Source organism: Scomber scombrus, chromosome 22, assembly GCF_963691925.1.
Source record: "Scomber scombrus chromosome 22, fScoSco1.1, whole genome shotgun sequence".
NCBI classification, from domain to species: Eukaryota; Metazoa; Chordata; class Actinopteri; order Scombriformes; family Scombridae; genus Scomber; species Scomber scombrus.
In genome coordinates, this window is record NC_084991.1 from 14061878 (window position 1) to 14089193 (window position 27316).

General features: G+C 38.7%; 2 protein-coding genes across 3 annotated transcripts; both read left to right on the forward strand.

The window, feature by feature from the left end:
• The first annotated feature begins 1305 nt into the window (after nt 1-1305).
• On the forward strand, nt 1306-16240 carry pah (phenylalanine hydroxylase). Of its 2 annotated transcripts, none has more exons than XM_062443516.1 (13): nt 1306-1463; nt 2752-2874; nt 7997-8177; nt 10665-10753; nt 11254-11321; nt 12424-12620; nt 12884-13019; nt 13124-13193; nt 13398-13454; nt 14129-14224; nt 14765-14898; nt 14993-15108; nt 15647-16240. In XM_062443516.1, exons 1-13 carry the CDS (start codon nt 1401-1403, stop codon nt 15688-15690), a joined length of 1374 nt encoding a protein of 457 aa, XP_062299500.1. In that variant the 5' UTR covers nt 1306-1400; the 3' UTR covers nt 15691-16240. The 2 variants fall into 2 exon arrangements, with proteins under 2 accessions (XP_062299500.1, XP_062299501.1); XM_062443517.1 differs by having other exon boundaries at nt 1308-1463; nt 2755-2874.
• Nucleotides 16241-17264: 1024 nt separating this feature from the next.
• th2 (tyrosine hydroxylase 2) lies at nt 17265-23204 on the forward strand. The gene is made up of 12 exons (XM_062443418.1): nt 17265-17495; nt 18666-18840; nt 19023-19111; nt 19235-19302; nt 19385-19435; nt 19519-19664; nt 20745-20880; nt 20968-21037; nt 21134-21190; nt 21473-21568; nt 21669-21802; nt 22920-23204. Exons 1-12 carry the CDS (start codon nt 17265-17267, stop codon nt 23083-23085), a joined length of 1419 nt encoding a protein of 472 aa, XP_062299402.1. The 3' UTR covers nt 23086-23204.
• The last annotated feature ends 4112 nt before the right edge of the window (nt 23205-27316 follow it).

Below are 27316 nucleotides of genomic sequence, written 5' to 3' on the forward strand. Positions count from 1 at the left end.
AGCAGACACACAGACCTGCTGCTCTTAATACATCCATGACACAGAGACAGAGAGCAAAACGGAGCAGAGGAGAGAGTGATGTAACGTGGTCGCTATGCTATGAGTCCAAACCTCACACCCTGCGTGCTGTTATTGGCTGGTGGCTACACACCCACTGCCTAAAAGTTGATGTCAAGAAATTTTTTGAACACAACAAAATAATAAGAACATACAGGAAGAGAGCAGAGTGTCTGCAGATAAATGCACCACCACACACATTTTTAGTGGGTGAATAAGTAATTACTGAGAATGATAACTGACTTTTATATGTGACTGTACATTGTTAGATATAAATAAATAAAATGATTTAGTATTTCTCCACAAGAATTATATTCCTTGATGCAGGGATATAAACAATGTTACATGTGGCCATTTAAATATGAGAGAATAGGGGAAAACATATTTCAGATTCAGTGGCTATACCACAGGACGGGTTGCATTATGCTGGGAGAATTTGGGGCTCTATATAAGGTCCTGGAGGGCTATACAGTGTGCTATTATGGGTGTATATTGTATATATTGCACATTCTGATTAGTTTTTCAAGTGTGTCTGGATAGTGGGGTTTTTTAAAACTAATATTTTATTGATTGTACCTTAAGACAACAAAAACAACAAAACTAAATGAAATGCAAACCAAGAACCATATTTAAAGCAATAGAAGAAAAACAAATTACACAAATTAAACACAGATGCATACTTATTACTACATACCTTAAGACATCCATGACTCAATCTCTAGGAAGGAAAATTAATTGAATAAATGAATTGACTAATGATTGACCTATCTTTTATATTTCTATAATCAAAGTTCAAATATTATGGATTTTATTCATCTGGGATCTGAACTTATCCTAAAAGCCCCCATAAAAAGTCCTCGAACCGTGGCTTGGAAACCATGTTGCAGCAGCTTGATAATCTGACTTCTGTTTTATTCGTTCGGTACAAACGGGAAATGCCAAATATGTTTACAATTAACGACTGATTAAACGTATAAAAGCGTGTGTTTTGCATTGTTTTCTTTTGTTACCTGTTCTCAGGTCAGCCAGTCCGCACTAGTACGCGCGCGCACGAACACGCGGGCCTCTTGGCACCAGCAGCAACAGCGATGATATTTCAAAAAAACGTTGACTTTAAAACCCTCATACCCAGGGGACAGCGTCAACCCAGCGGCAGACAACAAGAACCACATGTGCCATTGTAATTCTGTTTCACAACAACCGTCCCGTGACATACCGATGCAGAGGGGGGTGTGGTGTCACGTGGCCCTCCGTTAAAAAGGAGAGGTGCCTCAGACCGACTCCACTGAAGCTTCCAGCTCAGCATCAAACCAAGAAAACACTGTTCACCTGAAAAGCAGAGGATGGACGCAGCCTATAAGAAAATCAATGGAACCTATCCAGATGCAGAAGACCAAGGCACAGGGGTATCTGATTTTTGACATGTTATAATATCTTCTAATGACTTTAAAAGTGCATTGCATTTAGTTATAGTAGCACTTTTTTTATTTCCAGAAGCATATGCATCAACTTATCCTTTTTTTCTACGTTCCTTTGTCAAGATATGGTTACTTTAAGATGAAAAAAGTTTATTGCATATACAGTACCAGTCAAAAGTTTGGACACACTGTCTCTTTCAAGTGAATGGAAAAGTGTGTCCAAACTTTTGACTGGCACAGTAATGTTTAATCTACCTATTCAAATCAGCCTTTAAAAAAATGCAACAACAGTGAAACAGTCAGTCATAACTGGAATATTCCAGGAACAATAGGAGACAAAGATGGGACTTGCAAAAGGTCCCTCAGTGAATAGAGTTTTTAAAAAAGAAAAAAAAAACAGCTGATGTTACTGAAAGTTGGACAATAGCTAATAGTATACCTGGTTAATATGACCATGTCCTGCCAAATCTTCTCTAAATGCATTTCAAACTTTTTACATACAATGCTTTGGATGAAAATTGTCTGTACATACAACCTTTTACTCATAAAAAACCACAGTGGTTTTACAAAGACATTCTTGCATATTTATTCTATGTTTATGTTCAGTGGAAGAAAATCTGATGAAGGTCTGTTAGAATCTGGACTGTGCAGGCATTTCCTCATATTATGCTTTTCTCTGACGCACCTGCAGAGGAATTACTGGATGTATTTTGTCCTTTTTTCATCTTCTGTGTGTTAAAAAGTCTAAAAAGAGCATGTGATCCTGGCAGTATAACTACAGGGGTCAGAGATGAAAGGTTACAAGTGTGAAGCCTTAAGATCAGAGAGTCATGGTTTCAACTAGATTTCATGCTTTTTTTCCCACGTACATATGGCTGTGCTTAAACACAGACACTATCAAGAGTACAACCCCAAATCAAACAGAAATATAAAGAGCTGATATCAGGGATCAATGATTGTTTACATTTGTATATCTCACTGTGTTGCTTTGAAGCTCAGTATGGCTTTGTTAGAGTTATGCTGTCAGATTTATGGTTAAAAGCACATGTTTTTCATCCGTGATCATAAGAAGATCAAGATGAAGCCTGTAAAAATGTTGGTTTTATTTCAAGAAGTAATAATATCAGTTTAATATCAGTCCTTCTCTGACTTCTGCAATACCAGTAGTATTAGCTGCTCCTCTGACAAATCTGTCCAAATCACAAACTCCATAAATTTGTGCACAATTCTATATTGATGCAGCGAGTCGTGTCCTGACTGAATTGTTCCTTTCCAGCAGAGACGAAGGGGCTCCATGTACCTCGAGGAGGAGACCAATAAGAAATCTGAAGTGATCTCATGCATCTTCTCACTGAAAGAAGAGGTTGGAGCTTTAGCCAAGGCCCTGCGGCTCTTTGAGGTAAATTAATTTTCTCTACTGGCACACATACATATTACCCCTTCACTCTTATCCAGTGAAGCTTCTCACAAGATAAGACTCTTCAATATTTGTCAAATATACAATAAAACTGGCACCATTAGAAAAGCTTCTCCTCCTTTCAGACTATGACAGAGTTTGCAAGATAAAACATTACAGCAGAACCTGGTCTGGTTTGGTTCCAGGGTGCTGAGGGTGAAATTACTAGCAGTTACTGCAGTTAACAGCCAACCAGAGGACAGAGGAATGCTCATTTACTGCTTAAATTGTTTGGCCTACTTAGCGTAAAACTAATCTCTCCATGGTGTGTGTAAAGCACACTCTTCACGTGTTTAAGAATGACTTTACACTGATTGATCTCCATTGTTTTAAAAGGACGATTGTATTAAGAATTACTGGAATCCACAAAATAACTTATGTCGGATTTGTTTTATCCGCAAAAACGTTCAAGCTCAAAAAAGTTTTGTTAAAAAAATGGAAGCCTCAAGTTTCCTCATCACATTTTGGTTAGTACATTGCACACATGCACATTGGACCGTGATTGCCTCCAAACAAGATGTGATGTCATAAAATGCAGGTTTAAGGTGAGCGAAGAAAATCTTTCCACTTTTAGAAGATGATTGTGAAAACAGTCTTCTAGTGTCAAACTCGGCACAGTGAAGCTCAAACATCCAAGTAAAGTAACAATAAGAAAAACTTAATTTTTTGAGTGGAGTGGGACTTTAAAAGAGTTTAAAAAAGGCTGCATGTTGGAAAAGAATCCTTCCGATCTGATCGAAACAGACTTGACCATCATGCTTTTTCAGGTCACTAACATTCATAAAGTTACTGATTAACATTTAACAAAACAAGCTACACGAAAAGAAAATGTAATTACATTTTCTTGAGATAATATATTACAGTATTTTGTACGTCGTTTCAAATAATTGCACCGTTTAATTCTAACAGCTTACGTCAGTGAAAAGCACATATAAGATTATCTGTAGTTGTTTTGTTCTAGTTCTTCTCCCTTTTAGAGAAAGAAATGAAACAAACTGAGCTTATCTCAGATGTTTGTGTATCGGCCATGTGCAAACAAGACAGGTGGCTCTTTGATCCACAAACCCTCCTCCACTGTTCCTACATTAATGAAATAGTCAAACACTGGACTGAATGTGTTCCTCCGTCCTACTGATAGTGAACTGATCGACCACTGCTAGTTTCCAGATTTGGATAAGAACTAAGTGTACTCACTCACGTAATGTGCTTTTGTCCAATTTTGAGACATCTGTATTGTACTTGAGTGACTGTAGTTTCTATTTACTAATTTCTTAACTCCACAACAGTTATTGGGTACTTTGAAAATTTGACTTTTAACATATGATCTGTTAATATATTGCAATAGACTAAGCTGGATCCTACGTTTCCTATAATACAACTCAATAGTGTTGTGTATTAAAGGGCCAGTGTGTAAGATTTAGTGGGATCTATTGGCAAAAATTGAATATCATAAGTTGGTTTTATTTAGTGTGTAATCACCTGATAATTAGAGTCGCTGTATTTTTGTTATCTTAGAATAAGCCCTTTATATCTACATAGCATGAATGTATTATAAGAGCTGGAAAGGGCGCTGCCGCTTAGTCTTGCAGACAGTTTTTCCTAGTGGCCACTCGCAGTATTGCAGCAAAAAATTCCCCTGATGCCCAAAAAAGCATTTCCCCCTTAGACCATCATTAAGCTGCGTTCAGACCAAAAGCGTCTGACGCGAAAAAATTGCTTGAATCGCTTCTATCGCGCCGCTTGATCATAAATATACATTTTTGGATCATCACTTCATTCGCTTCATTCGCGCTTGTGACGTCGGGAGAAACTCGCCGCTGATTGGATGTCTGAAAAGTTCAAATTTTCCAACTTTATTCGCGCCGCTTCAGACGCTTGATTCATTCATTCATTCATTCATTCGCTTCAGACGCTTCATTCGCGCCGCCTGATATAAAATCGCGTGTGATCGCGGCATTTACATTCATTTTCTATGTGGACTTGCTGCTCAATTCGCGTCAGACGCTTTTGGTCTGAACACAGCTTTATAAAAGAGACGTCTGTAAAACTGTTGACAGGACACCTCGAACAGCAGACAAGGCCAATTATGACTATTTCTATTATACATTTTTGATCCATGAGGTTTTATATTTGTAAAATTTATATATTTGTATATTTTCAAGTTTTTTGCCAAAAAGAGGAGGGGCATGGAGGGGTATTCAGTTGGTTGCAATCTACAAGCTCACCACCAGATGCCATTAAATCCTACACACTGGTCCTTTAAACCCTCACTGCATCCTAAACCTTCCTTCAAACCTTACATTTTTTAAACCTTAAGACCTCCAGTTTCTAACACAGGCTTTCTGTTGAAAAACTTTAAGACAAATATGACATCACCGTGACATTATCAAGGTTATTTTTTAAATTTGGAAAAAAGCTCCCTGCAGCACCACAGAGGAAATAACTGTTTTCAGAAGCAGAGTATTACTATTACTAGTAATAAAATGGGTGGAATGCCCCTTTCAATTACATTGAAAGTGACCATTTGGCATAGGAAGCACTTACATTTTTGATACCTAATCGCGTTCAGGAGAGTTTCATTGATAAAACTTTGATAATTTTACTCAAGCATAATTTCAAATGCAGGATTTATACTTTTAATAAAGTTTTTTTTTAATGTTTGCTGTATTTTTGCTATAATTGAGTGAAGGATATGGAAACACAAGAAGGTCAGCGGGCCATTTTTTTTTTTTTCTCTTATCGATCGAAACCACCTGTGTGTACGTGACTGAATGAATGCTCGAAGTAAACACTGATTGGCAGCACCTTCACTGTTTGATCTCAACATCGATGCTATATCAAGGTTCGAGTTTGCTCTTCTCGCAAACAAGAGTATCCCTCACGAATATTTGCTGGAAACAGTCCAAAAAACATGCATAACATCCCAAAACGCAAGATGTTTTTGGTTAAAGAAAAATGTTTTGTCGAGAGAATTCTTTTCTAGGGGGGGGTTTGTGTAAGTGGACTCTGTTGAGTAGCAAATCTGTGCCAAATGCTGCTCTGCAAATGCAGCAGTAAACATCAGGATACTCTTTGAACCTATGAGCTTGCATTTCTCCGATCCTCCCCCTGCTCCACCCCCTCTCCCTCCTTCTCTCCTCTTGTCCTCCAGCTTGTCTGTAAAACAGGCCAAATGACCCCCAAACCATTGACACCCCCCGCTCTCTTTGACTGCAGTGTAACATGTTGATTACCCACAGACTACATCAATGCTCACGTTCTTGAAAAACACAACTTTTAAAAAGAACACGCTGCACTTCTTCCTCACTTTTTCTTGACAAATTAAAAACGACTGCTCGGTGGAGCCATGTGCTAACGTTTAACCGAGCATCCGCGGCATCTATCATGTGCTCATTTTTATCCTGTGTGAGTGTCTAATCTCCATATTTCATTCTGAAAGTCGGTTATGAGACCACCACATTGTTTATCGGCTTGGGACTCCAGTGCATGTGACATGGCAGCGTGGTTTTCATGTGACAAGTCAGATCCAAGGGACAACCTGACCTTGCACCTCTGTCAGGGCACCAAGGGTGCTGTATCACCTGCCATAAAGCAGAGGGAGAGCTCGGAGGGGTACAGAAATCTGAAAAAAATGACCCCTGCATCCAGCTGCTTTAGGATTTAGTCATGACTATGCTAAGCTGGACTAGGCCACCTATAAAACACATGCAAATATTTCTCTTTGTTTTGAGGCTCACATATTTGGCTTTAAAACTGACCAAATGACCTGATATTTATCTTATTAGACTGTAGTAATGTGCTTAGATTGAAAGATTATAATTCTGTAGCTTAATCCTTTGGTTTACTGCTGTTTAATGCAGTACACAAAGACATATGAAGGGGGTATCGTCCTCATATTGAAATGCACCACAAGGATAGGAATCTCTGTATCTAGACCAGATCTCGTACTTTGTGTGAGTTTAAGATTAAGTGTCCTATACACATTACAGTATATATTTACTGTAGGCCATATCTCATTTTTTGTATCTAGACTACTTTTTGATTGGTGCAGATTTTAAAAGGAAGATCAACAATGTGTAATAGCCTTTGTGTTGACTCGCTCTATGAGTGTCCCATATACGTAATACATTAAGTGTAGGCTGTACAAAGTTTTCTTCAAAATATATCATACACTTGAATTTATGGGAAATAATTATGTCAACCTTGACACGTTCACAGTGAGCTAAATTAAATTCGCTGACAGTGACAACAGCACCACACAGAAAAAGCGAGAGCCATTCAATCATTCATCTTTTCAAATGCCAATCTGGACCGGCTCCAGGTTATCTCATTTTTGTAGTAACTCCTGGGGGATACAGGCCAGCATAGCCCTTTAAAAAAACTGTGATGGACAGAATAGGATCCAGATGGGAGAAAACGGGGGGCCCCTACTCACGCCTTCCTCTTCACTTGGCCTATAGTAAAGAGAGAACAACATACTCCCTCTCCCTCCCCAAAGTTACATAAACAAAAACACATTTCTTTTAACCTAATTGCCACTTAAAGATAGCCTTGCCTTCCAGAGCCAAGGAATCTGGAAACATCCCAAGCATCTTGTGTTCATGCCGCAGAATAAGAAATGCCTAAATACTGGTGGGAAGTTTTATTTGACAATGTTGTGCTAAACCTCTTCAGTGTGTCCTGAATGCGTTTACTATGCAAGTCCGGTTGGCTGGCTCAGTGTCAGTTTGCAGTGAGAGAGAGTTCAAGGGCGGCTCTGACCCCGAGATCACAGTGGACCCTCTCAAAGTCTGATAAATAACCATCGATTTAGTGACCACACAACTCCATCTAGTGGTCAAACAAAGGCAGTGCAGCAGCCTCCTACAGCAAACACACCATCTGTTGTTTACCAAAGAAATGTTTATCTGTTATGCAATTTTTAAACAAAGTGGATTTCTTTTCTTGGATATGGACAAGCTAAATAACTAAAAAAAAAAGCTAAACAACAGCATCAAGCTCTTTAGAAACACCAACAAATGTGAACCCAGGTCTCACCAAAAGCTGTTTGTTTCTGTAACTGCAGGACAAGGGCATCAACCTGACGCACATTGAGTCCCGCCCGGCGCGGATGAAAGACCAATACGAGTTCTTCATCAGCGTGGACTCCAGCTGCTCCCAGGCCTTGGATGATGTCATCGATGGCCTGCGCACACAAATCAGCGGCCTTGTGCATGAACTGTCACGTAACAAACAGAAGGACACAGGTGAGTGAGTGTGTGCACAAGTGCAAGAGGATGTCCAGTGAACAACCACAAAACCATGAATCCTCAACATGATAAAAATGTGTATAAATGTTGATAAGACACATGATGTGAAAGTTTACAACTGGATACTTCTGAACTGTTTATTTCTTTATGATGAGACTGAGAATAAGCTGATCTTACAGGTTTTCATCACTATATGCAAAAATCGAACAAAAACTCTTAAAATAATCCATAATAATAATAATTATTAAGTCAACTCGTATAGAAACATAGAAAACCAATGTTTCAAAGTGCTTTACGCACAGGAAACTACTACTTTTTAAAAATGCAACAATTCTCTGATTCCAGCTTCTCAAATGTGAGTATTTTATGTTTTTTCAATGACCAGCTAGTCTTCAATGACAATAAGCTGATCAGAGAGTAGTGATCAACATTTTTCACTTTTTTCTGACATTTTATAGACCAAACGACTGATCAAATAATTAATCAATAATGAAAATTAGTTGCAGCCCTAAGAGTTATAAAATCAGAAGGCAGACACCAGTAAAAAAACTATGTTGAAAGGTGCTTTACTCAAACAAACGATAAAAATCTAAAACATGCAGCATGTAAAACATCATACTAAAGTGACACACATGAAAGACATAAATAGAAATTTGTTTTAAGAGGCAATTTGAAAGAAGATGATGGTTTGGTGAGTCCTTCCAGAGATTAGGTGGTCTTACTGTAAAGGCCTGGGACCCTTTAGTCTGAAATCTACACACAGGAACAGCCAGCAGGTTGTTGTTTGAGGACTTCAGGTCACACACAGGTTTTATAAGGGGAGAGCAACGCTGAATCTGGAGCCTGGAGCCTTAGTTAAAGTACTTAAAGTAATCAATACAATTTTAAAATCAATCTAGGCCAGTGTAGTAATGCCTAAAGTGAAATCTCTTGTTTTAGTTCAAAGTCTATCAGCTGCTTTCTGTACTGGTTGGAGCCAGTTGAGTGAATTTTGGTTTACATGTGTTAAAGACCATCGTTGTAGTCCAGCCTAGACAACTTCTGCATCTATAAAACTGGTCAAAATACTAAAATATAACAACATTCAGTACCATCTAATCTCATTCCCTCATCTAATTTCCAAACCAGGAGTCATTAAATTAATTTAATACAACAAAATCAATACAAGCATCTTTTAATGATCAAATACAAACCCCTGTACTTGTATTTGACAATTTAAATGAAATAAAAATGAAAATATAGAATTGATGTTGCAATTTACAGATGTTTTTTGGTTGGTATTCTTTACTTCTACGTTGTTGAAATTTTGGTGTCACATGTCTTCAAATCCAGAGACTTGGCCATTCATACTTAACCATTTGTTGCCCTTTATGTCACTGATTTATATATATTTTTCAACAAGATACAATTGAGACTTACACATCTGAAACGGTCCATTAATCAAGCGAGGACCGTTTTTTTGTGGCGCTTTATGAAACGCACCAGCCAGACTTGGAAATGGACAGCCAGCGTCGCAAAAGAGACTGATGGCCCATCGCCCCCATCTAGACCCCTTTATTAGTTGTTTCCAGAATGACATTAGTTTAGCTACTGAGGACCAACAGGCCTGGCAGGAACAGAGACGCTCTGTGTCTCAGTCCCAGACTAACACAGGCAACGAGAACATGCCAAGGTCACGGCAGGCTGAGACAGACAGGGCCACCATGGATCCTCCTTTAACCTCGGCAAAGACACTGTGGTCTACTGGTCAGGGTCAAGTGGACCAGAGGATATTTATGGCCTGTTTTGGAGACAGCCTGTTTATAGAGGAGCCTGGCAGGGGCCTGTTGTCTTCCTGGGGCCTCGGGCTGGACCACACTGCACAAATGTAGATTAATGATCGGGCCCCAGTGTTTTTGAGTGTCATAAATCCATATGAATAAGCAGATGCCCTTTGTGTACTGTTCTGCTGAGTGTCAAAATGCCACGGCACTGGAAAAAAATCCTATAGGCAAAACATCATCTTCACTATAACCATCAATATCAATTTGCACTAAATTATATCAGTCCAGAGTTACACGATGTTTAATGTTATTATATATAACATATTTTGTAAAATGTGAGAAAATAATAAAATAAAAAAAGTTCAGGGTAATGCTTATAAAGATATAAAATTGAGAAAATGAGCAAATCGTCACATGGACTAGATCATATTTGGCATTTTCTGCTTCACAAACGACTTAAACTACTAAGGTATTATGAAAATAATAATCTTCTGTTGGTTGATGAACTGATTGATTGACTATTAATTTAATACTTATCAAAAATATGCTGGTTACCCTAAAAAACGCTTTCTAACATAACCACTATCCTGAATTTGTATTCTAAATGGTCTTAGTTGTGTGTAGTATTTAAGTATGAATGTGTAATTGATTTGACCTGAATAAATACAAGTTCAATAAAAACATAAATTACTGACGCTGAATAACTGTTATTATCCTCCAGTGCCATGGTTCCCTAATGACATCCAGGACTTGGACCGCTTTGCCAACCAGATCCTCAGTTATGGCTCCGAGCTGGATTCTGATCACCCAGTAAGGACTGACTCATCCATCACTGTCTGTTTGCGACATCCTGCCTCTGTATATGTGTGTGTGTGTGTCTGTTTGTGTGTGAATTTGTGTGAATGCGTGTCCACTCACGCCCACACGTCTTATGAAAGACAGGCCTGCGGAGATGACAGGCCGCACTCTGCCGTCTATTCTAATGGAAACTATCTAGACACACAAATTGATGTCATTGCTTTAATTGAACCCCTATAATTATAGATAATTGCTCCCTTTTGCCACCGCTATTAAAGCAAAATGTATTCATCATAAGCTGAAAAACACTCTACAAAGGCTTCATTTGAATATGTATTTGCGTGCTCTTATTAGAGACGGAGTGCATAATGCTGTCAAAGGCCACAGGGTTTAGCCTTAGCAGAGGATTTCCTCTCTTTGATTTAGCTGTGAGTGGCTCGGCTCCGATCATGAGATCTAAAATGGGTTGCCTTTGTGTGTGTGTGTGTGTGTGTGTGTGTGTGTGTCTCCAGGGTTTCACAGATCCAGTGTACAGGGCCCGCAGGAAGGAGTTTGCCGACATCGCCTACAACTACAGACAGTAAATACTCTTAAAAATGTTTCCAACTGGGTTTTTTTTGTCTGTCTTTTAAGTGAGAAGAGAAGTTATGGAGGAATTATTTTTTGTATTCGAGTGTCTGTGACTATTTGCTTTGCCTTGTAAAATAATTATAAACAAATAGGAACAAATTATAGGGAGCCAGTGGTGGATTTAAAGGGCCCTGGTCTTTGTGTGTATAATTGAGAAGTATTATTCACAGGCACTACAAAGAGCACCAAGCCCAGTAAAATGCCCACTGAACTGGCTCGCATTTACATACTGTAGCTGTCGAATACTGTGTTACTGACAAATAATAAAGTGTTGGTGTGCTGGTGAATCAGTCATAATGGAAAATAGACTAATAAATAAATAAAATACTCAACCAAGAATGTTCATTACTCTTTGGAGTTCAGGAAATTACATTATTTCATTAGGGTGTGAAGTACAGAAGCAAAATAACTTATTGTGGCAACTTTTACAGTATGAAAAAATATATAAACTATAAAACTATAAAACCTTAAAAAATACTGTATATGTAGTACATACCAGTTAAAATGATTTTATGAAACGAGGGAAGCTATTGTTGACATGCAGACCTGTATTAAAAAGTCTGTAGGTCATAGATTTGGGTATATGCAAATATTTCTCATTTTAAAAGTTTATTGCTGGAGACATGATGTCTCCATTCTCAGTGTTTCTGCACTGGAGGCTTTATCACATTTGTTAAAGTTGAGTACTGGACCACAATTGACTCCAAACTAGCTATGATTTCACAGATAATAAAAACTTTCCTTCTTCAGCAGATGAACATTGAAAAAAGGCTTCTTGTGTCACATCCAACTGAAGTTACAAAGTCTTTAGTTGTTTTGTTTTTCAATAGAAAAAATGTTACAACCCCCCTGTAACAAGTGCTACATCATGTGTTTTCAGATCTGTGAATACGCTTCTCAGTTTGCTCATGTTTTACTTGTTTGTTTTCTACATTTTCTTTTTTCTCTAAATGCTATATGTCAAGATGTTTTCTTCATTTGCCTGTGTTTCGTCTTACTCCCCACCACGCTTCACTTTTAATAACTATGAAACCCTTGTGTCTGTGTCCCAGTGGCCAAACCATCCCCAGAGTGGAGTACACAGAGGAAGAAAAAGCCACATGGGGCACAGTGTTCAAGGAGCTAAAGACTCTGTACCCAACTCACGCCTGCCGCGAGCACAACCGGGTCTTCCCCCTGCTGGAGAAATACTGCGGCTACAGGCAGGACAACATCCCACAGCTGGAGGACGTCTCCCGCTTCCTGCAGTGTAAGTCCTGCCTTATCACCTGACATCAGGGCAGCTAGGTCAAGTCAAGTGTGCTGCCTCAAATCTGACTCATTAAATGATCCTGTGATTTTTGAGTCATGTAGTCAGTAATTTTGGAAACCCCTTGGTGTGAATGTTGGAAGCAGGTCCTGCCCAAATGCCCTACTTCCTCTTCCTCCCTCCCTCCCTCCTCTCACTGACCCCTCTTATTCAACACAACCAAACACTCACTCGTCCTTCATCTCTCCGCCTCTCCTCTGCAGCGTGCACGGGTTTCCGGCTTCGCCCCGTGGCCGGTCTCCTCTCGTCCCGGGATTTCCTGGGTGGTCTCGCCTTCCGTGTCTTCCATTCCACACAGTACATCCGCCACAGCTCCAAGCCCACGTACACACCTGAACCGTGAGTGTCGAGAGCCTCACCTCGATGGATCAAAGAGGGAGAAACACTGTAAATAATGTGTGCAATATTATAGAAAGAGAGATTAAGTTTTATTCCTGTCATAGGGATATCTGCCATGAGCTGCTTGGACACGTTCCTCTGTTTGCTGACCCCAGTTTTGCCCAGTTCTCACAGGTAATAAAGTACCTTATTATAGCCAAACATCTATTAAATATAGCTTAATTTACTTATTATATACTGTGTGTATATACAGTATATTTCTACTTAAACATCCTGTTACATCTAAAATCCTGTTATTGTACTTCTGCTGCTGCAATAAAGAATCAATTAGGTGTAATCCTAATAATGTCTGCATCATCTTTTTTATCTTCTAAATAGGAAATTGGTCTTGCTTCCCTCGGTGCCCCTGATGAGTACATTGAGAAACTTGCTACTGTAAGTACTGTGTGTCCAAAAAAGAAATATTGATATCGGATGAATTAATTAGAATTTGGCAGCTTCTAATTTATGATTTCATACTTGTTGCACTAATTTAAGTCAATTGTGTTTTCCATCTAAATAAGACTGAAACAGGTGCTTCTGAACTTATTAATGACTTTGTGTAATATGTAATTTTCGGGGTCCTAATAAAAGGGTCAGGTCACCCAAGTCACAAAAAACAAACCTTCTCTTGTATGTCATGTGTGCTATGAAGATGGTTTTGGTTTTGAGATACCTGTCTCCCTGATTTCTGCAGCCATCTGTGCTGTTAACAGTTTTTACTGGAAACAAATAAATATTCATGATAAAAAACTGTTGACACCAAAGTCTGTGTATTATCCAGAGTAATGTCAGTAAATGTTAACTTTTCAATGTTATGAGCATCACTTCTACTGTATTGGCAAAGCAAAAGAAACATAAGATGGATGTTTCAAAACCAATAAAACCAAAACTATGTGCTTTTTTGTAAATTGGATGAACTGATCCTTTAAATCTTCTCAAGGATTGGGTTTCTGGATTCCAGAGGAGTCTGTTGAACAACCGTAGATCCTTGCTTTTCTGTGTTTACTGACTCGTTGCCTGGGTTCGCTGTATAAATCATATTTTATGAACCTCATGTCTGTCCTCAGGTCTACTGGTTCACAGTGGAGTTTGGCCTGTGTAAGCAGGGCTCAGAGATCAAAGCTTATGGAGCTGGCTTGCTTTCATCGTTTGGAGAGCTGCAGGTAAGAGGAGGAGGAGGAGGGGTATGGTGGGGGGGTGGAGGGGGCACACAACTGTTTAAGTCGTAGGCTTTGAGAAAGCAACCTGTACGTCGATTTCAGCAAACATGGACCCCCGCAGCTGCAAGATAAATCATTTTCTTTTTACCTACCTCCTGCTGACTCCTCACCTCTTGTTATAACATATTCGCCTTATTGCATAACCGCAGCGGTGCAGGCAGTGGGTTAGTGGTCCACTCAGATTCGGGTTTAATGTGTCACTGGGGGAGTCGGACTGGCGGCCTCAGCTTGCCTGCCCAGCGGGAGTGTGGGTAAAGTGGTTCACTGGGTAAGTGTGGGCAGAAGGAGGATGAACAGCGGGCGCTCCTCTATCCAGGTCACAAGTTACATCAGCTGCTGTCGGCGGAGGATGTGCACTCTGCCAGGTCACATCAGCAGAAAAGCCGCACCTCGAAATCATGCCACACTTCCTGTTACTGACAACGTGACAGAAATCTGTACAGTTTAATAAATATACATCATTTCTACACTGTTTTCCTCTAGTACTGCTTGACAGACGAGCCCAACATTCTGCCCTTCGACCCAGATAAGACCAGCCTGCAGAAATACCCCATCACAGAGTACCAGCCTGTTTACTTTGTCGCTGAGAGCTTTGAGGATGCCAAAGAGAAAGTGAGGTATGAAATGATCTCCTCTTCTCCCGCAGTGCATTCATGTAAGTTCAGGCTACATGCAAAAACCTGTTGAACTTTAATTTCTCTCTGTCTACAGGAAATTTGCAGCCACTATTCCCAGGCCTTTCACAGTGCGCTACAACCCCTACACTCAGAGTATCGAAGTGCTGGATAGCACCCAGCAGCTCAGCAACCTGGCAGACAGCATCAATAGTAAATATCACCCTAACATCAGCTATTTTATCACCAATCAGCTATTTTTGTGCTACAATCTACTTTTTTATGCTACATTTGTATTACTCATTATCTAAAGCACTGGTTCCCAGCCTTTTTGACGTCTTAAAACGAAGTAGTGTGACCGATCGTGATTACTAGGTCAACAAAATTGGTTTTCCCAACGAAATTGCTTACCTGATTGTGACTGATTGGGCCATTTGTCTCTATTTTTCCAAATTGAAACTAAAAACTCTTAAGATTTTCTATGAAGCAAATGTACAATGTGATCAATCAATCATCAGTCTATCACCTGATCCTGACATATATTGTTACTAGATGATGGTTATGTGGTATTTGCCGTGTGTAGTGCCATAGCTAATTTCCCTTCAAGCTTAATAAGCCTATTATTATATTTTAGAGATGCAACAATTAGAAAACACTATGAAAAACACATATTTACACTGATTTTAAGGATTATACGTTACATTCACATCAGACTTTTATTCTAATATTTGACTTTTTTCTTTTATTTCAGGTGAAATGGGGAAACTGTGCGAAGCCCTGCGGAAGCTGGAGTGACGTAGTGTCTGAGAGAGACTCTCTTCTCGTCTTCACTGAAACTGTCCTTCATTTATTAAGCTGCTGGTTTGTTGCAGTTGTGCTTAGCATGCTTGCAAATTAGCTTTCTTTATTTTAAAATGAATATGCAAGTCAACTAATGACAATATTACTGTTATCTGATTAGTATGAAATATTGTCTGTGTATTTTAGTGGAGTGTAGCTTGTTACTTATGGAAGATAATAAGGAGTTTGTGGTTGTCAACAGCCAAAAATGTTACTGTCAATATTTGTTATAAAAAAATATGCTTTTTCAAAACGAGGGTTTTGTCGATCAACATCTCCTCAGTGATTTAAGTGAATTTAAAACCCAATATGTGAACATGGAATTTTGCTTCTTAATATTATGCATAACTTTTTTTTCTTTTTTTCTATGCATTTTACCATTGAGAGATAATTTTTGTCTCTATAGCTTTCATTTTGCTTGGCTAAATTAAATATTTTGCATATGCATGAAATGTTTTAATAAAACAAATAAATACAAAGTTCCCATTGTGGACTCATGTCTGTATTTCTGTTGTTTTTTTGTTTTTTTATCTCTCTTGATAATTACTGATTACATATCTATGAATATTTTTAAATGTTAAATGTATAATTAAATAAAGTCTATCTATATAGAATTAGTACTGAAAGAATGAATAAATGAAAGCTTTTATTTTGGCATTTGTTACAAGATACCACAAATTCAAATAAGCCAGATGCAGGATGCTGAGTATATACTTTCAAACACTACAACAAGCCCAGAAATAAAGAAAACCACCTTAAACAACTTTCAGACTGAGATCATCAGACATTCCTATCTAAAACCAAATGTTTAAATCACTCACAAAAACATTTTCTATATATTAATGAAGAAATCATAATCGTAAATACTTACTAAATTGTCCAGCTTGCCTCCTTTTTCAGACTTTTGATATGCAGTTAACACACTTAAAAACATCAAGAATTAACAAGCATTAACACATTTCATGGAAAACTGACTTTTAAATCATCATAGTATTTTTTTTAAAAGCACAGAAAATGTGATTACTTACCAACAAATCACACAGATCTCACAATTTGTTTCCCTCCTGAATACAGATGAAAAATTGTGTTATACATAAAAGCACAATTTACAAAAATGTTTTAAAAACTAAAACGCAGATAAATTAAATCAACCAGTGAAACACCATCAAGTCATTTCAAATAATTTCTTCCTTTTATAAATGAGATCATGTAACATTTATGCAATCTACAATGGCCTGTTTTGGTTGAATGCATCTCTGATCCATAATGCTTTATTTGTGCAACACTGCTCAAATTGGCTTTTTTCCCTTCTTAATAGCACTATTTTCGTCCCTTAACCAAAATGTAGCATCATGACGCAAAACAGGCCTAAAAAACAAACACATGTGCTGTGCTTGCGCAACTCATTTCCATAAAGCCCTCAGATGACAGGGTATTTAAACCTGTCCATGCGCTGATGATGGCACACACACACACTTGGGGCTCCGGTGACTCTGAAACCTTGACTCGTCCAACAGATCCCTACATAGATGAAGACGGAGAGCGTGGTGCAGACTGCGCCGTTCAGCGGGAGGAAGCAGAGTCTGATCGAGGATGCTCGCAGGGGGCGCAGCAGTGGCTCCTCGGGCTCCCCGGGGCCCTCCAGGTACGGAGACAGCTTTGTGTTTGAGGAGAAGGACGGAAGGGTCACTCTGAACGTCATGTTCGCCCTCAGCAATGAGAAGAATGCAGGATTTTTCAAAACGGGGAAAATATTTGAGGTAAGCTTCAATTACGCAGAATTCATACATTTTACTTGTGTAAAAATAACAATACTGCACGTGAAAATATCCTGAAAAGTCATGCATTTATAATGTTACTTAAGTGAATAGGCCTAAAGCAAATACCACACTGTAAATAATATTATATTCCGTGTAAAACTCATGTATTTATAATTTTACTAAAGTAGCTGTAGCAAAATACTACACTGTAAAAATATTACGTTACATGGGGGGAAAAAAATCATGTATTCATGTTACTTAAGTAAATGTGGAAATACTACACTGTAAAAAATATTCTGTTACAAGTAATGGTCATGTAATTTTACTTAAAGAAAAGTAGCAACACTGCACTGTAAAACTTATTCTATATGGAGTAAATGTCATGTATTTCTCATTTTACTTAAATAAATGTGGTAATACCAAACTGTAAGAAATATTCTGTTACAAGTAAAAGTCTCATCTTTATAATTTTGATTAGGTAAATATAGCAAATACTACACTGTAAAAATACTCTGTTATAAGTAAAAGTAACAATGCCAATCTATGAATTGTATATTACTTTATGCAGCCCTTTAGTAATGAATCATTGTTACTGACATTTTCATATGTAAACAAAATGTCACTGTAAAGTCTATCCCTGCTAATTAGTTCATCATTCTAATTAATTTTATGTCAATGTTTTATAAAATAATCATATGTTTTGATTGTAAGGTCTGATAAGTATTTAGCCAGCTACAATATTATATATTTCAATCATTATTATTGGTGGATTTAAGGCACTTTAATGTTTTAGATGGTCAAGTTGATGGTAATGTTATACTGTTGAGTAGTTTAATATAGATATGCATCATATTTGTTGTTGTTTGTAAAATCTTAATCTGAATAGTATCAATGAAATTAATGTAGTTGGGTGAAGAGTAGTGAAGTAGAAGTGACTGATAAGTGACAAAATATTATTCAAAGTGAGAGAACATAATTATCAATTGAAAGAATTGTGAAAATTGCGTCTCCTGAGTTTAACTTGAGGTTTAGGAAATTAATACAAAGCAGATTTCTTTTAAACTAAGCAACACAATCATTCCTGGATGTAAGAATATCTCATCTGAGCATCAATTAAGTCTTTCTGTCTGTATTTCTTTTACACTTTTGCTCAATTTTTAACTCTTATAGACGTTTGAAGCTAAACTTCTTCACATTGAGAGTCGACCTGGGAGGAAATCAAAGAACAGCACAACAGACCTGGAATTCTTCATGAAATGTGAAGTTCACAGCTCTGACCTCGATGTTTTCATCAACTCGCTGAAGAGAGTGGTCGATGACGTTCGCTCCATCCCAGAGGAAAAAGGCAAGTGCATGATTTAATCACTACACTCTCTTGTTAATATTAATGTCTTGCAATGTTATCAGGCCTAATTTATCCTGTGAAAGCTCCTTGTTTGTTAATCCTCCTACATGATAATAACATTCAATGAGGCCTATTACAAAAGCACTAATTAGTTCTTTTTTCCCTTCCTGTCAACGTCACAGTTCCCTGGTTTCCCCGACAGATAAAAGACCTCGACAGATGCAACCTGTTAATAACCAAATTTGATCCGGACATGGACCAGGACCATCCGGTGGGTGTTTCCATTTTTACAGTGAAATGTCACCTTTTTGTTTACCGATGAGTAATTTTTTTTATCAATGATTATACAAAAAATAGCATATTTATGGGGATTTGTGTCACATTTCTTTTGCAGGGCTACAGCGACCCAGAATACAGAAAAAGACGTGCTTTCATTTCTGAGCTCGCCTTCAGATACAAACAGTGAGTCTAAAAGAAAGTCATCTCTATAAAGCACTGAAGAGCATTCAAATATTCCTTAATAACTAAATGTTGTGTGTTGTAGGGGGGACCCGTTGCCCACTGTGGAGTATACAGCAGAAGAAATATCCACATGGTGAGAATTGACCTCAGATATTATAGATGCATATGCATGGTGGGGAACAATTGTGTGTTGATGTGGTGTTATTGTGTTTAAAGGAGGGAGGTTTACCAGAAGCTGCGGAGTATTTACCCCAGTCTGGCCTGTCGGCAGTTCCTGGACGGTCTGCAGCAGCTGGAGAGAGAGTGTGGCTATGGAGACGACCGCATCCCTCAGCTCAGAGAGGTTTCTGCCTTCCTCAAAGGTGACAAAGATGAGCAGATTGAAAGAGTTCAATTCAGAAAAGCCTCTGCTTTCAAGACATAACATAAACCAGATTTTAAAAAGTATAATTAAGATAAGGTTTGACATCTGAGAGGATGAAAGTAGTAGAAAATGTTGAATTGAGACAGGTTTGACCACCTGGAACGCAACTTTAAATTAAAGAATATAATCAAGAGAATTTTCTGGCACTCTAAAAAGGAAAAAAAAGGTTTCTGCTGTCCTAAAATGAGCCAAAAGAAAGAGAGACAGACAGATGTTTTTGCTATTCTAAAAGATTGCAGAAATAGAAAAGTCACATCAATTTTATCAGTACAGTTCAATTTTACAAATCACAAATTTGCCTCAGGGGGTTTTACAATTTGGACAGCAATACAGAATCCTCTAACCTCAAAACTCCCTTAAAAACCCTTAAAAGTAACAAAGGAGGGGTCTTTCTTCCAGGATGGACAGATATGCAATAGATGTTGGGTGTACAGGATAGACAAAGATTAAAAAAAATTACAGCAGAAGGTGTAATTTTTGACACAAATGTGATGGAGATAAAAGAACAACAAGGGAAAAAGATCTGCCATCCTCAAGCTAGAAAGGTATCCAAGCTCTACCAAAAAAAGAAACAAATGATGAAAACAGCTGGACTCAAAGCAAAAAACATCTTCTATCGGTAAATACTACATACATGCACAGTTTGAAAAGCTGCAATTCACAGTTACAGGACGAGTCACCAAAATTATACTCCAATATCTGTTACATCTGTGGCATGAACAGGTAACAAAATGTTAACTTCTATATTCGTGAGGTCACAATTCAAAGTTTTCTTACTGTGCGATATGGAAGATTAAACAGATGTTAACATTTAAACCATTTCTTGTTTTAAGTTATGTCTCTTTACAAAGATAAAGCTAGGGGAAAAAAGGAGGAAAGAGAGCTAGCAATGGAGAGTCAGAAAAGGTCGAGACAACATTAATAAAAGAGAAAAAAAACTGTGAATTTGTGGATATTTAATGGTTCAGTTGGCTTTAGTTCCAGTGTTTGACAGTTCTCTCCTCTCTGCTCCTCTAAGAGAAAACAGGCTTCCAGCTGCGTCCAGTAGCCGGCCTGCTGTCAGCCAGAGATTTCCTCGCCAGTTTGGCCTTCAGGGTGTTTCAGTGCACACAGTACATCCGTCACCCCTCTGCGCCAATGCACTCCCCTGAGCCGTGAGTCAACCGTTATTTGGGACCTAACGTATTCATGTTCACATTCAGCTGCTTTTCCTGTTTCTGACTTTCAATTTCCTCCAACAGAGACTGCTGTCATGAATTACTCGGCCATATTCCCATGCTGACAGACAAAGAATTCGCCCAGTTTTCCCAGGTAATTGTGACTGCACATTATTTTCCTTTATTTGGCTTAAGCTGAGTGTAATCTAGATGTATTATCTTTAATAATCCTCAATTTGAACACCTCCAGGAGATTGGACTTGCCTCGCTTGGAGCATCAGATGAAGACATTAAGAAACTGTCAACGGTAGGTTTGCAGATTTCCTGCATTATATGAGATAATATTAGTCCCTGAAGTGTAATTTAATCATATTTAAAAAGACAATTTGTGTGAAGAGGCCTTAAGGTAAAGAACATGCTGAGCTTCATATTGAATTGAGGATTCATTTTAATATCTCAGGGAAACACAAGCTCTGTTCACTGTGCACTAATTGGGCCTTCAGTGCCATCTAGTGGCTAAAGCTAATAACTGCATGAGATGACTTAAAACCTGCTCAAATGCCTTCTTCTCTGGTTCTCTCCTTCATAGTTATACTGGTTTACCGTAGAGTTTGGCCTCTGCAAGCAGAATGGGACAGTGAAAGCTTACGGCGCTGGTCTCCTCTCATCCTACGGAGAGCTCATTGTGAGTGTTATCTCTACGTTCACTCAAATATTTTGCTGCAATGTGTTCTCCATATTCTTTTCTACTTGGTATGCTGAGTGTCGCTGACCTGTCCTTCCAGTACGCCCTGTCTAATGAGCCGGAGTACAAATCGTTCAACCCAGAGGAGACAGCAGTCCAGCCGTACCAGGACCAAACTTACCAGCCTGTTTACTTTGTGTCTGAAAGCTTTGAGGACGCAAAGATTAAGCTGAGGTATATACTGTACATATTACTTTATGATGAATACATTATTGTTGTTGGTGGAAACCTTTTTCAACACTGACATAGTGATGCACCTATCCAATATACTAAATCACTATTAGGGCCAATACTGACATTAATGAGAGGATGGCAGAGATGTTATTGTAAAATTCAGTGTTTCAACTCATTCACGCTGCCAATGAGTCTCTCAAATGAAGATAAAAGTGACTGTGTGGGTTTTAAAGAACAGCAGCAATGTACAAATTAAAGCTACTGTTTAAGCTATTTTCTACTCATAAAAGAAAGTTTTGTTTTACTTTTAAGCTGAGCTGCAACTAACAATTATTTTAATTATCATGTTAATATGTTGATCCTTTTCTTAATTAACCATTAACTTATTTGGTCTAAAAAAGGCAAGAAAAATAGTGAAATATGTGGATCTCTGATTTCTCTGTATTGTGTACTTTATGTATTAGTCTAATACTAAATTTGGTAATTTACTGTGTTAAGTAAATGTATAGACCTCGTTTAAGTTCACCTTATATTTTCACAATTTAGTACAGTTTAGGAATTTTTGTTCCCACCTCTATTTGTTTTGTAAATACATGTTTTTATTATTAATAAATGATAAAGAACTGTATCTATAATTGGCACCATATGAAGGGGATAAAACAAATCACAGCTTAGAGGTATCGCATGGAGTTTTCTTGTAAACAGACTAACAAATTCTCTATTTACATTCAGTGTTACTCACCAAAACACAATGTGCATGCTTGAGGTCTAACAAAGAAAACATTTTGAAAGCTGTATCGTTCACATCCATGATTACTTGCTCGCAGTCTTACATTACGCAGCATTACAGCCACCTGTAAATCATCTAAATAGTGAGAACCCATTGACAGGCCTGTGCATTGCATCAACCGCATGCACAAACACAGACAAAACAGGGACTCATAAAAACATTGCTCCATGGTACCATTAGTGGTGAAAAACTATGCAATGTGCCTTTAATGAGTCAAGAAATATAACAGATGCAGACGATGTCCAGATACTTTTTTCTTATTTGTCATCCATCTGAATCTGTGAATCTGTCTTTCTGATACTAAGCTGCATTCATTTACTCCCACAGGAGGTACTCTGCAACCATCAAGCGTCCTTTTGCGGTGCGCTACGACCCTTTTACCTCCAGCATGGACGTTCTGGATCAGCCCAGTAAGATCCAAAACGCCCTGAGCCAAATGAGAGAGGACCTAAAGACCCTGCACAGCGCCTTGGAGAAGCTCAGCTCATCTTAAGGTCACAAACAGACATTCTGCAGAGATTTTTTTTTGTGCAAGCACAACGTTTGCACTGCTGATACATGTACATGAGATGCACTGTAATGAATAACACATGACAAACAGAAAAATCACAACGTAGACAGCTTTGTGAGGTTCCACGGGGGCCGTTGATTTGTGTATAATGTATTGTGAACATTATGTAAAAAGTAATAAACATTTATTTTCTTGAAGATATCGCCTGAAGTTGTCAATGTTTTGTATTCCAGAGAGACAGGAAAGATAGAAAAGGTGCTGAAGAGAAAAGTGTTGTCTTGTGTTTGCCAGCAGGAGGAATAAGAGAGAGAGAGACTGAACCACTACAATACGGGGCTTGTAGGCCATTTTCTAGCTTTTAATTCCAAACCAACTATTTCCATTTGGAAAATTCTTGGAACCCATTTATCTTCATGTGTTATTAAGCAAAGGGAAGGAGCTAATTATGAATGATTTAAGTATCATGTTCCCTCTGCTGGTCAAGGCCAGAGCCAGCACTGAGGCCCAGCACATCAGAAGGGCCAGGTCACCGGGACCTCACAGTCGACCACAGCACGGTCCGCAGGGCTGCACTGCTGACAGATGCTCTTCTCTCTTTATTTCTCTTTCTCCGTGCGACTGGAGAATTTGGCCTTCAAGGTTTTGACGGACGTCCAACGTTTTGATGTGCACAAAGGCGATAATGCATATCAGAGCCACGCACGTCAAAGCTTTCGCTTGAAAAGACAATTCATCCTTATCTGCAGGACTCATAAAGCATCACCACCATCAACACGGTGGCTGGCAAACCCTCCGATCGGCCACCTTGTGTTGGGAAGCTTTCCCTTCCCATAATTCCACTGTACAGTAAATCAAGCCCTGCTCTGGCCTCCCAGGGAAAGCCAGAGTCGAAAAAATTGTGTGTGAAGCGAGAGAGAGGGATGAACCAAGTGGGGGAAAGAGTGATCTACTGCTTGACAAGTGTGCAGGGACACACACATGCACACTCTCTCTCCAACCAAAAGTCAAACACTTTATAATTTCTTGTATCTCATTCTACATCCAGCGCCCTCAAATCAACAAATCCCCACGAAACCACCGCCAGGATCCGAATCTGCAGAGCGCTAAACAAAAGCAGGTTGCCGTGGCAACAAGGCGACCAGTAAGGGATCCAGCTAGATTCTTGTGCCTCGCGTACTCGCCACAAATCCCAAACGCTGTATCATCCTGACTCCAACCATAAGTGTTTCCTTTATTGATGTCATGGCCATCCCATCCCTCCTCCTCCAGGCTGGAAACAGGGTCATGAGGTTCACTTTGTCCTCAGGCCTGAGAACTCGGAAAGAGAACGATAGGATGAGAGTGAATCTTGTGATTTCTAGCACTTCAAGGCCTGATGAAGAGCTAACAGCTTTATTAAAAGTAAGCAAATCATTTACTAATGCTTTACAAATCAGTTATAACATCATAGTTGGAGTTAACTTGTATAATGAGATAAATTTCACAGTCAGGTTGTCAGATTTGGCATCATCATGCCTGAACAGAAACTGAAACCACAACTTGTGCTGACAGTCTGGAAAAACTATGCTGTAGAAACGCTGCACAGAAGTACTCTAAAATGCAACTCCCCCTAAAAAATGTTTTTTAACATTTGATTTTTGCAAAATGCACATAAAGTTTGTTTCTCTGGTTTCAAAAATGCAAATAAGCATACACAATGTAGACTAATCCTTTGAAAATAACAACTTTTAGAGTTGCCAGGTAGTGAAACATTCCCTTGACTCCTTGATTCCTCCTTCTTATTCATCAACTCTACTGTGTATATATGTTAGTCATTAATAAATGCTCAAATGTCACGAATTTCTGTTTATGGGCTAAACAAACAAACAAACAAACAAACAAACAAGTTGTTAGCGCTACAGGTGGGGGGATGGGTGTACTGTATTTTCTCTTTGAACAGAACCAGACTTGTGAGAGATGAGAAGATCAATTTAATGTCTATGCATGTTGTAAGCTTAATTTAGTCTGGAAAAGAAAGTAAATAAGCATGTTTGCCCAAATGCCGAACTCCTACCTTTGATTAAAAAAAAATACTTTTGGGTTGCCAGGTCACAAAAAGTAGTTGGGTTTATCCTCCTCAAGGAAAACACGTTGTCTTTTTAGCTACCTCTTTAGCTCATCAACTCCACTACAGTTATAAATCTTAGCAATTTTGCTTGTTTATGTGTAAACAAAAAGATGCAATTATGTAAACTAGACTAAACATGTCTTGACTCCAGCTCTGTACTTTACACACATATGAGATTGATATCGATCCTTTCATCACACTCTTTATTAAGAAGGTTGTCAAAAATCCCTTTGGTTTATTGTTTTCCAGAATGGCATTTGCTTTGGTGTTCATCAGGAAGAGTCTTCCAATAAACTGGCATTTATGAATCTATGTGGGTTTCTCACTTTCTATTAAACCATCAAGTCCGTAGTTTAAAAGTATTTAAAATGTCATTAATAAACAGACACATATGCCCCGGGTTTCTAATAAGCCAACAATAAAAGATCACAAGTTGGCTAAAACTATAAATGCTAATGAATTACCTATAAAGGGTTTTAATAATACTCAATCAAGTCTGGAGTTGTAAACATGAAGAAGCTATTAGATTTTAGTCCAGATGTTCTGCAGCCCTTTTACAGGAGGAAAGTGGCCAATAGTAGTTTATTAATGGTTTGTAACTGATCTATAAAGCATTAGTAAACCATTTAATAATTCATTAATAAAGCTGTAAGTTACAATTTCTAAAGGGTGCCTTCAAATTCATTGTACAGCTGCATCGACTGTTTAGATGATCAACAAACTCCACTCAAAACTAGTGATGGAGCACTTTTCAACCAACACTTTTACTCATCAAGATCAACATTATTGCTTCATTCTGGGAAAGCATCGGACAACAAACCGGCCTTGAGATTAAATCAAACACCAGCCTCAAAGAGCTTTAATCTCTTTCTTTGTTTCCCTTCATATCAAGCTCCTCATTATTTTTATTTGCTCTGCTTTTGTTGAGCCCGGGCTTAAAGTTGGCAGAGCCGCAGAAGAATTATCTGAAGAGGAGATTAGGAGAAACTCGGGGAGGATTTTAAGGTGGTCTAGATCTCTCTTTTATCCATTTCAGTTTATTAGTCCACACACCGTCACAAGAGATCAAACTGTTTGTGAGGCACGATCGCTTAATTCAGGTTACATCAAAAAGGTAACATGAAGGCCTCGGGGGCAGTGACATCTGAGGACATGCTTCCAGGAAAGAATAGGCACAAGGTGGGTGTGTAAGATCTCCAAGAAGGATCATATGTTGCAGAAATGAGTTCCCAGACAAGATGGAATTAATATCCTGATGTTATTCTGCTCATCAGCCATCAGATGGTGTCCTTGAGTCACTGGGATTTATAAAGCCACTGAGGCTCATGACTCATATTTCAGAGGAAAGTGTCTCAGTTAGCGATTCCAGTGCCCCTCTGAGGGAGGTTTTATACTCTTTGGAAAACATTCAGTGTGCACAGATGAAAATGGCATCTGAAACTGACATCTCCGTGTTATACGCAGCTGCTCCAGCACCACTTGCACCTAAAGCACGGCAAACGTAGAGAGCAGAGACCACATTGGACTTGTTCAAACAAAAGAGTGGACAAGGAGAGCAGTAGCATGTTATGCTTTGTGGATGGCGGTTAACGCGTCTAGTCCAAGAAATATACGAGGTTGACGAACTGGTTTGAAAGAGTGGAGGTCTCTGAGGCCTATACTCGCTCTCTTCTGTCATGCAGAGGCATCACCGTACAATACAACATAGTGTTTCAGCTGAAATATACATACGCTATAAAACAGCTGTTAGATGCCTGAGTATGAATGCACATTTATCCAACATCAAGAACATCTGTGGAAACAAGTGATCAGCTGTCAGCCAGAATGATTCACCATTAAGTTAATTAAATGATACCCTCTGCAGTGCAGCGGGTGTATGGCTGCCTTGAAATGGAGATGTTGGGTTTCTCACACATGGCCTTTGCAGTGACAGTACAATGAGTTCTTGTGTTAGTGGAGGGCATTATAAGTTCATGCCACATGATCCCTTGTTCTGCAATGTTTGGTCTGTGGAGCAGTGATAATTATCCAACAAGGTAAAGTGATGCACATCTCTTTTCTCTCCCTGCATCCTCTCAAGCTTCTCTTTGCATGCCATGGAGTTGG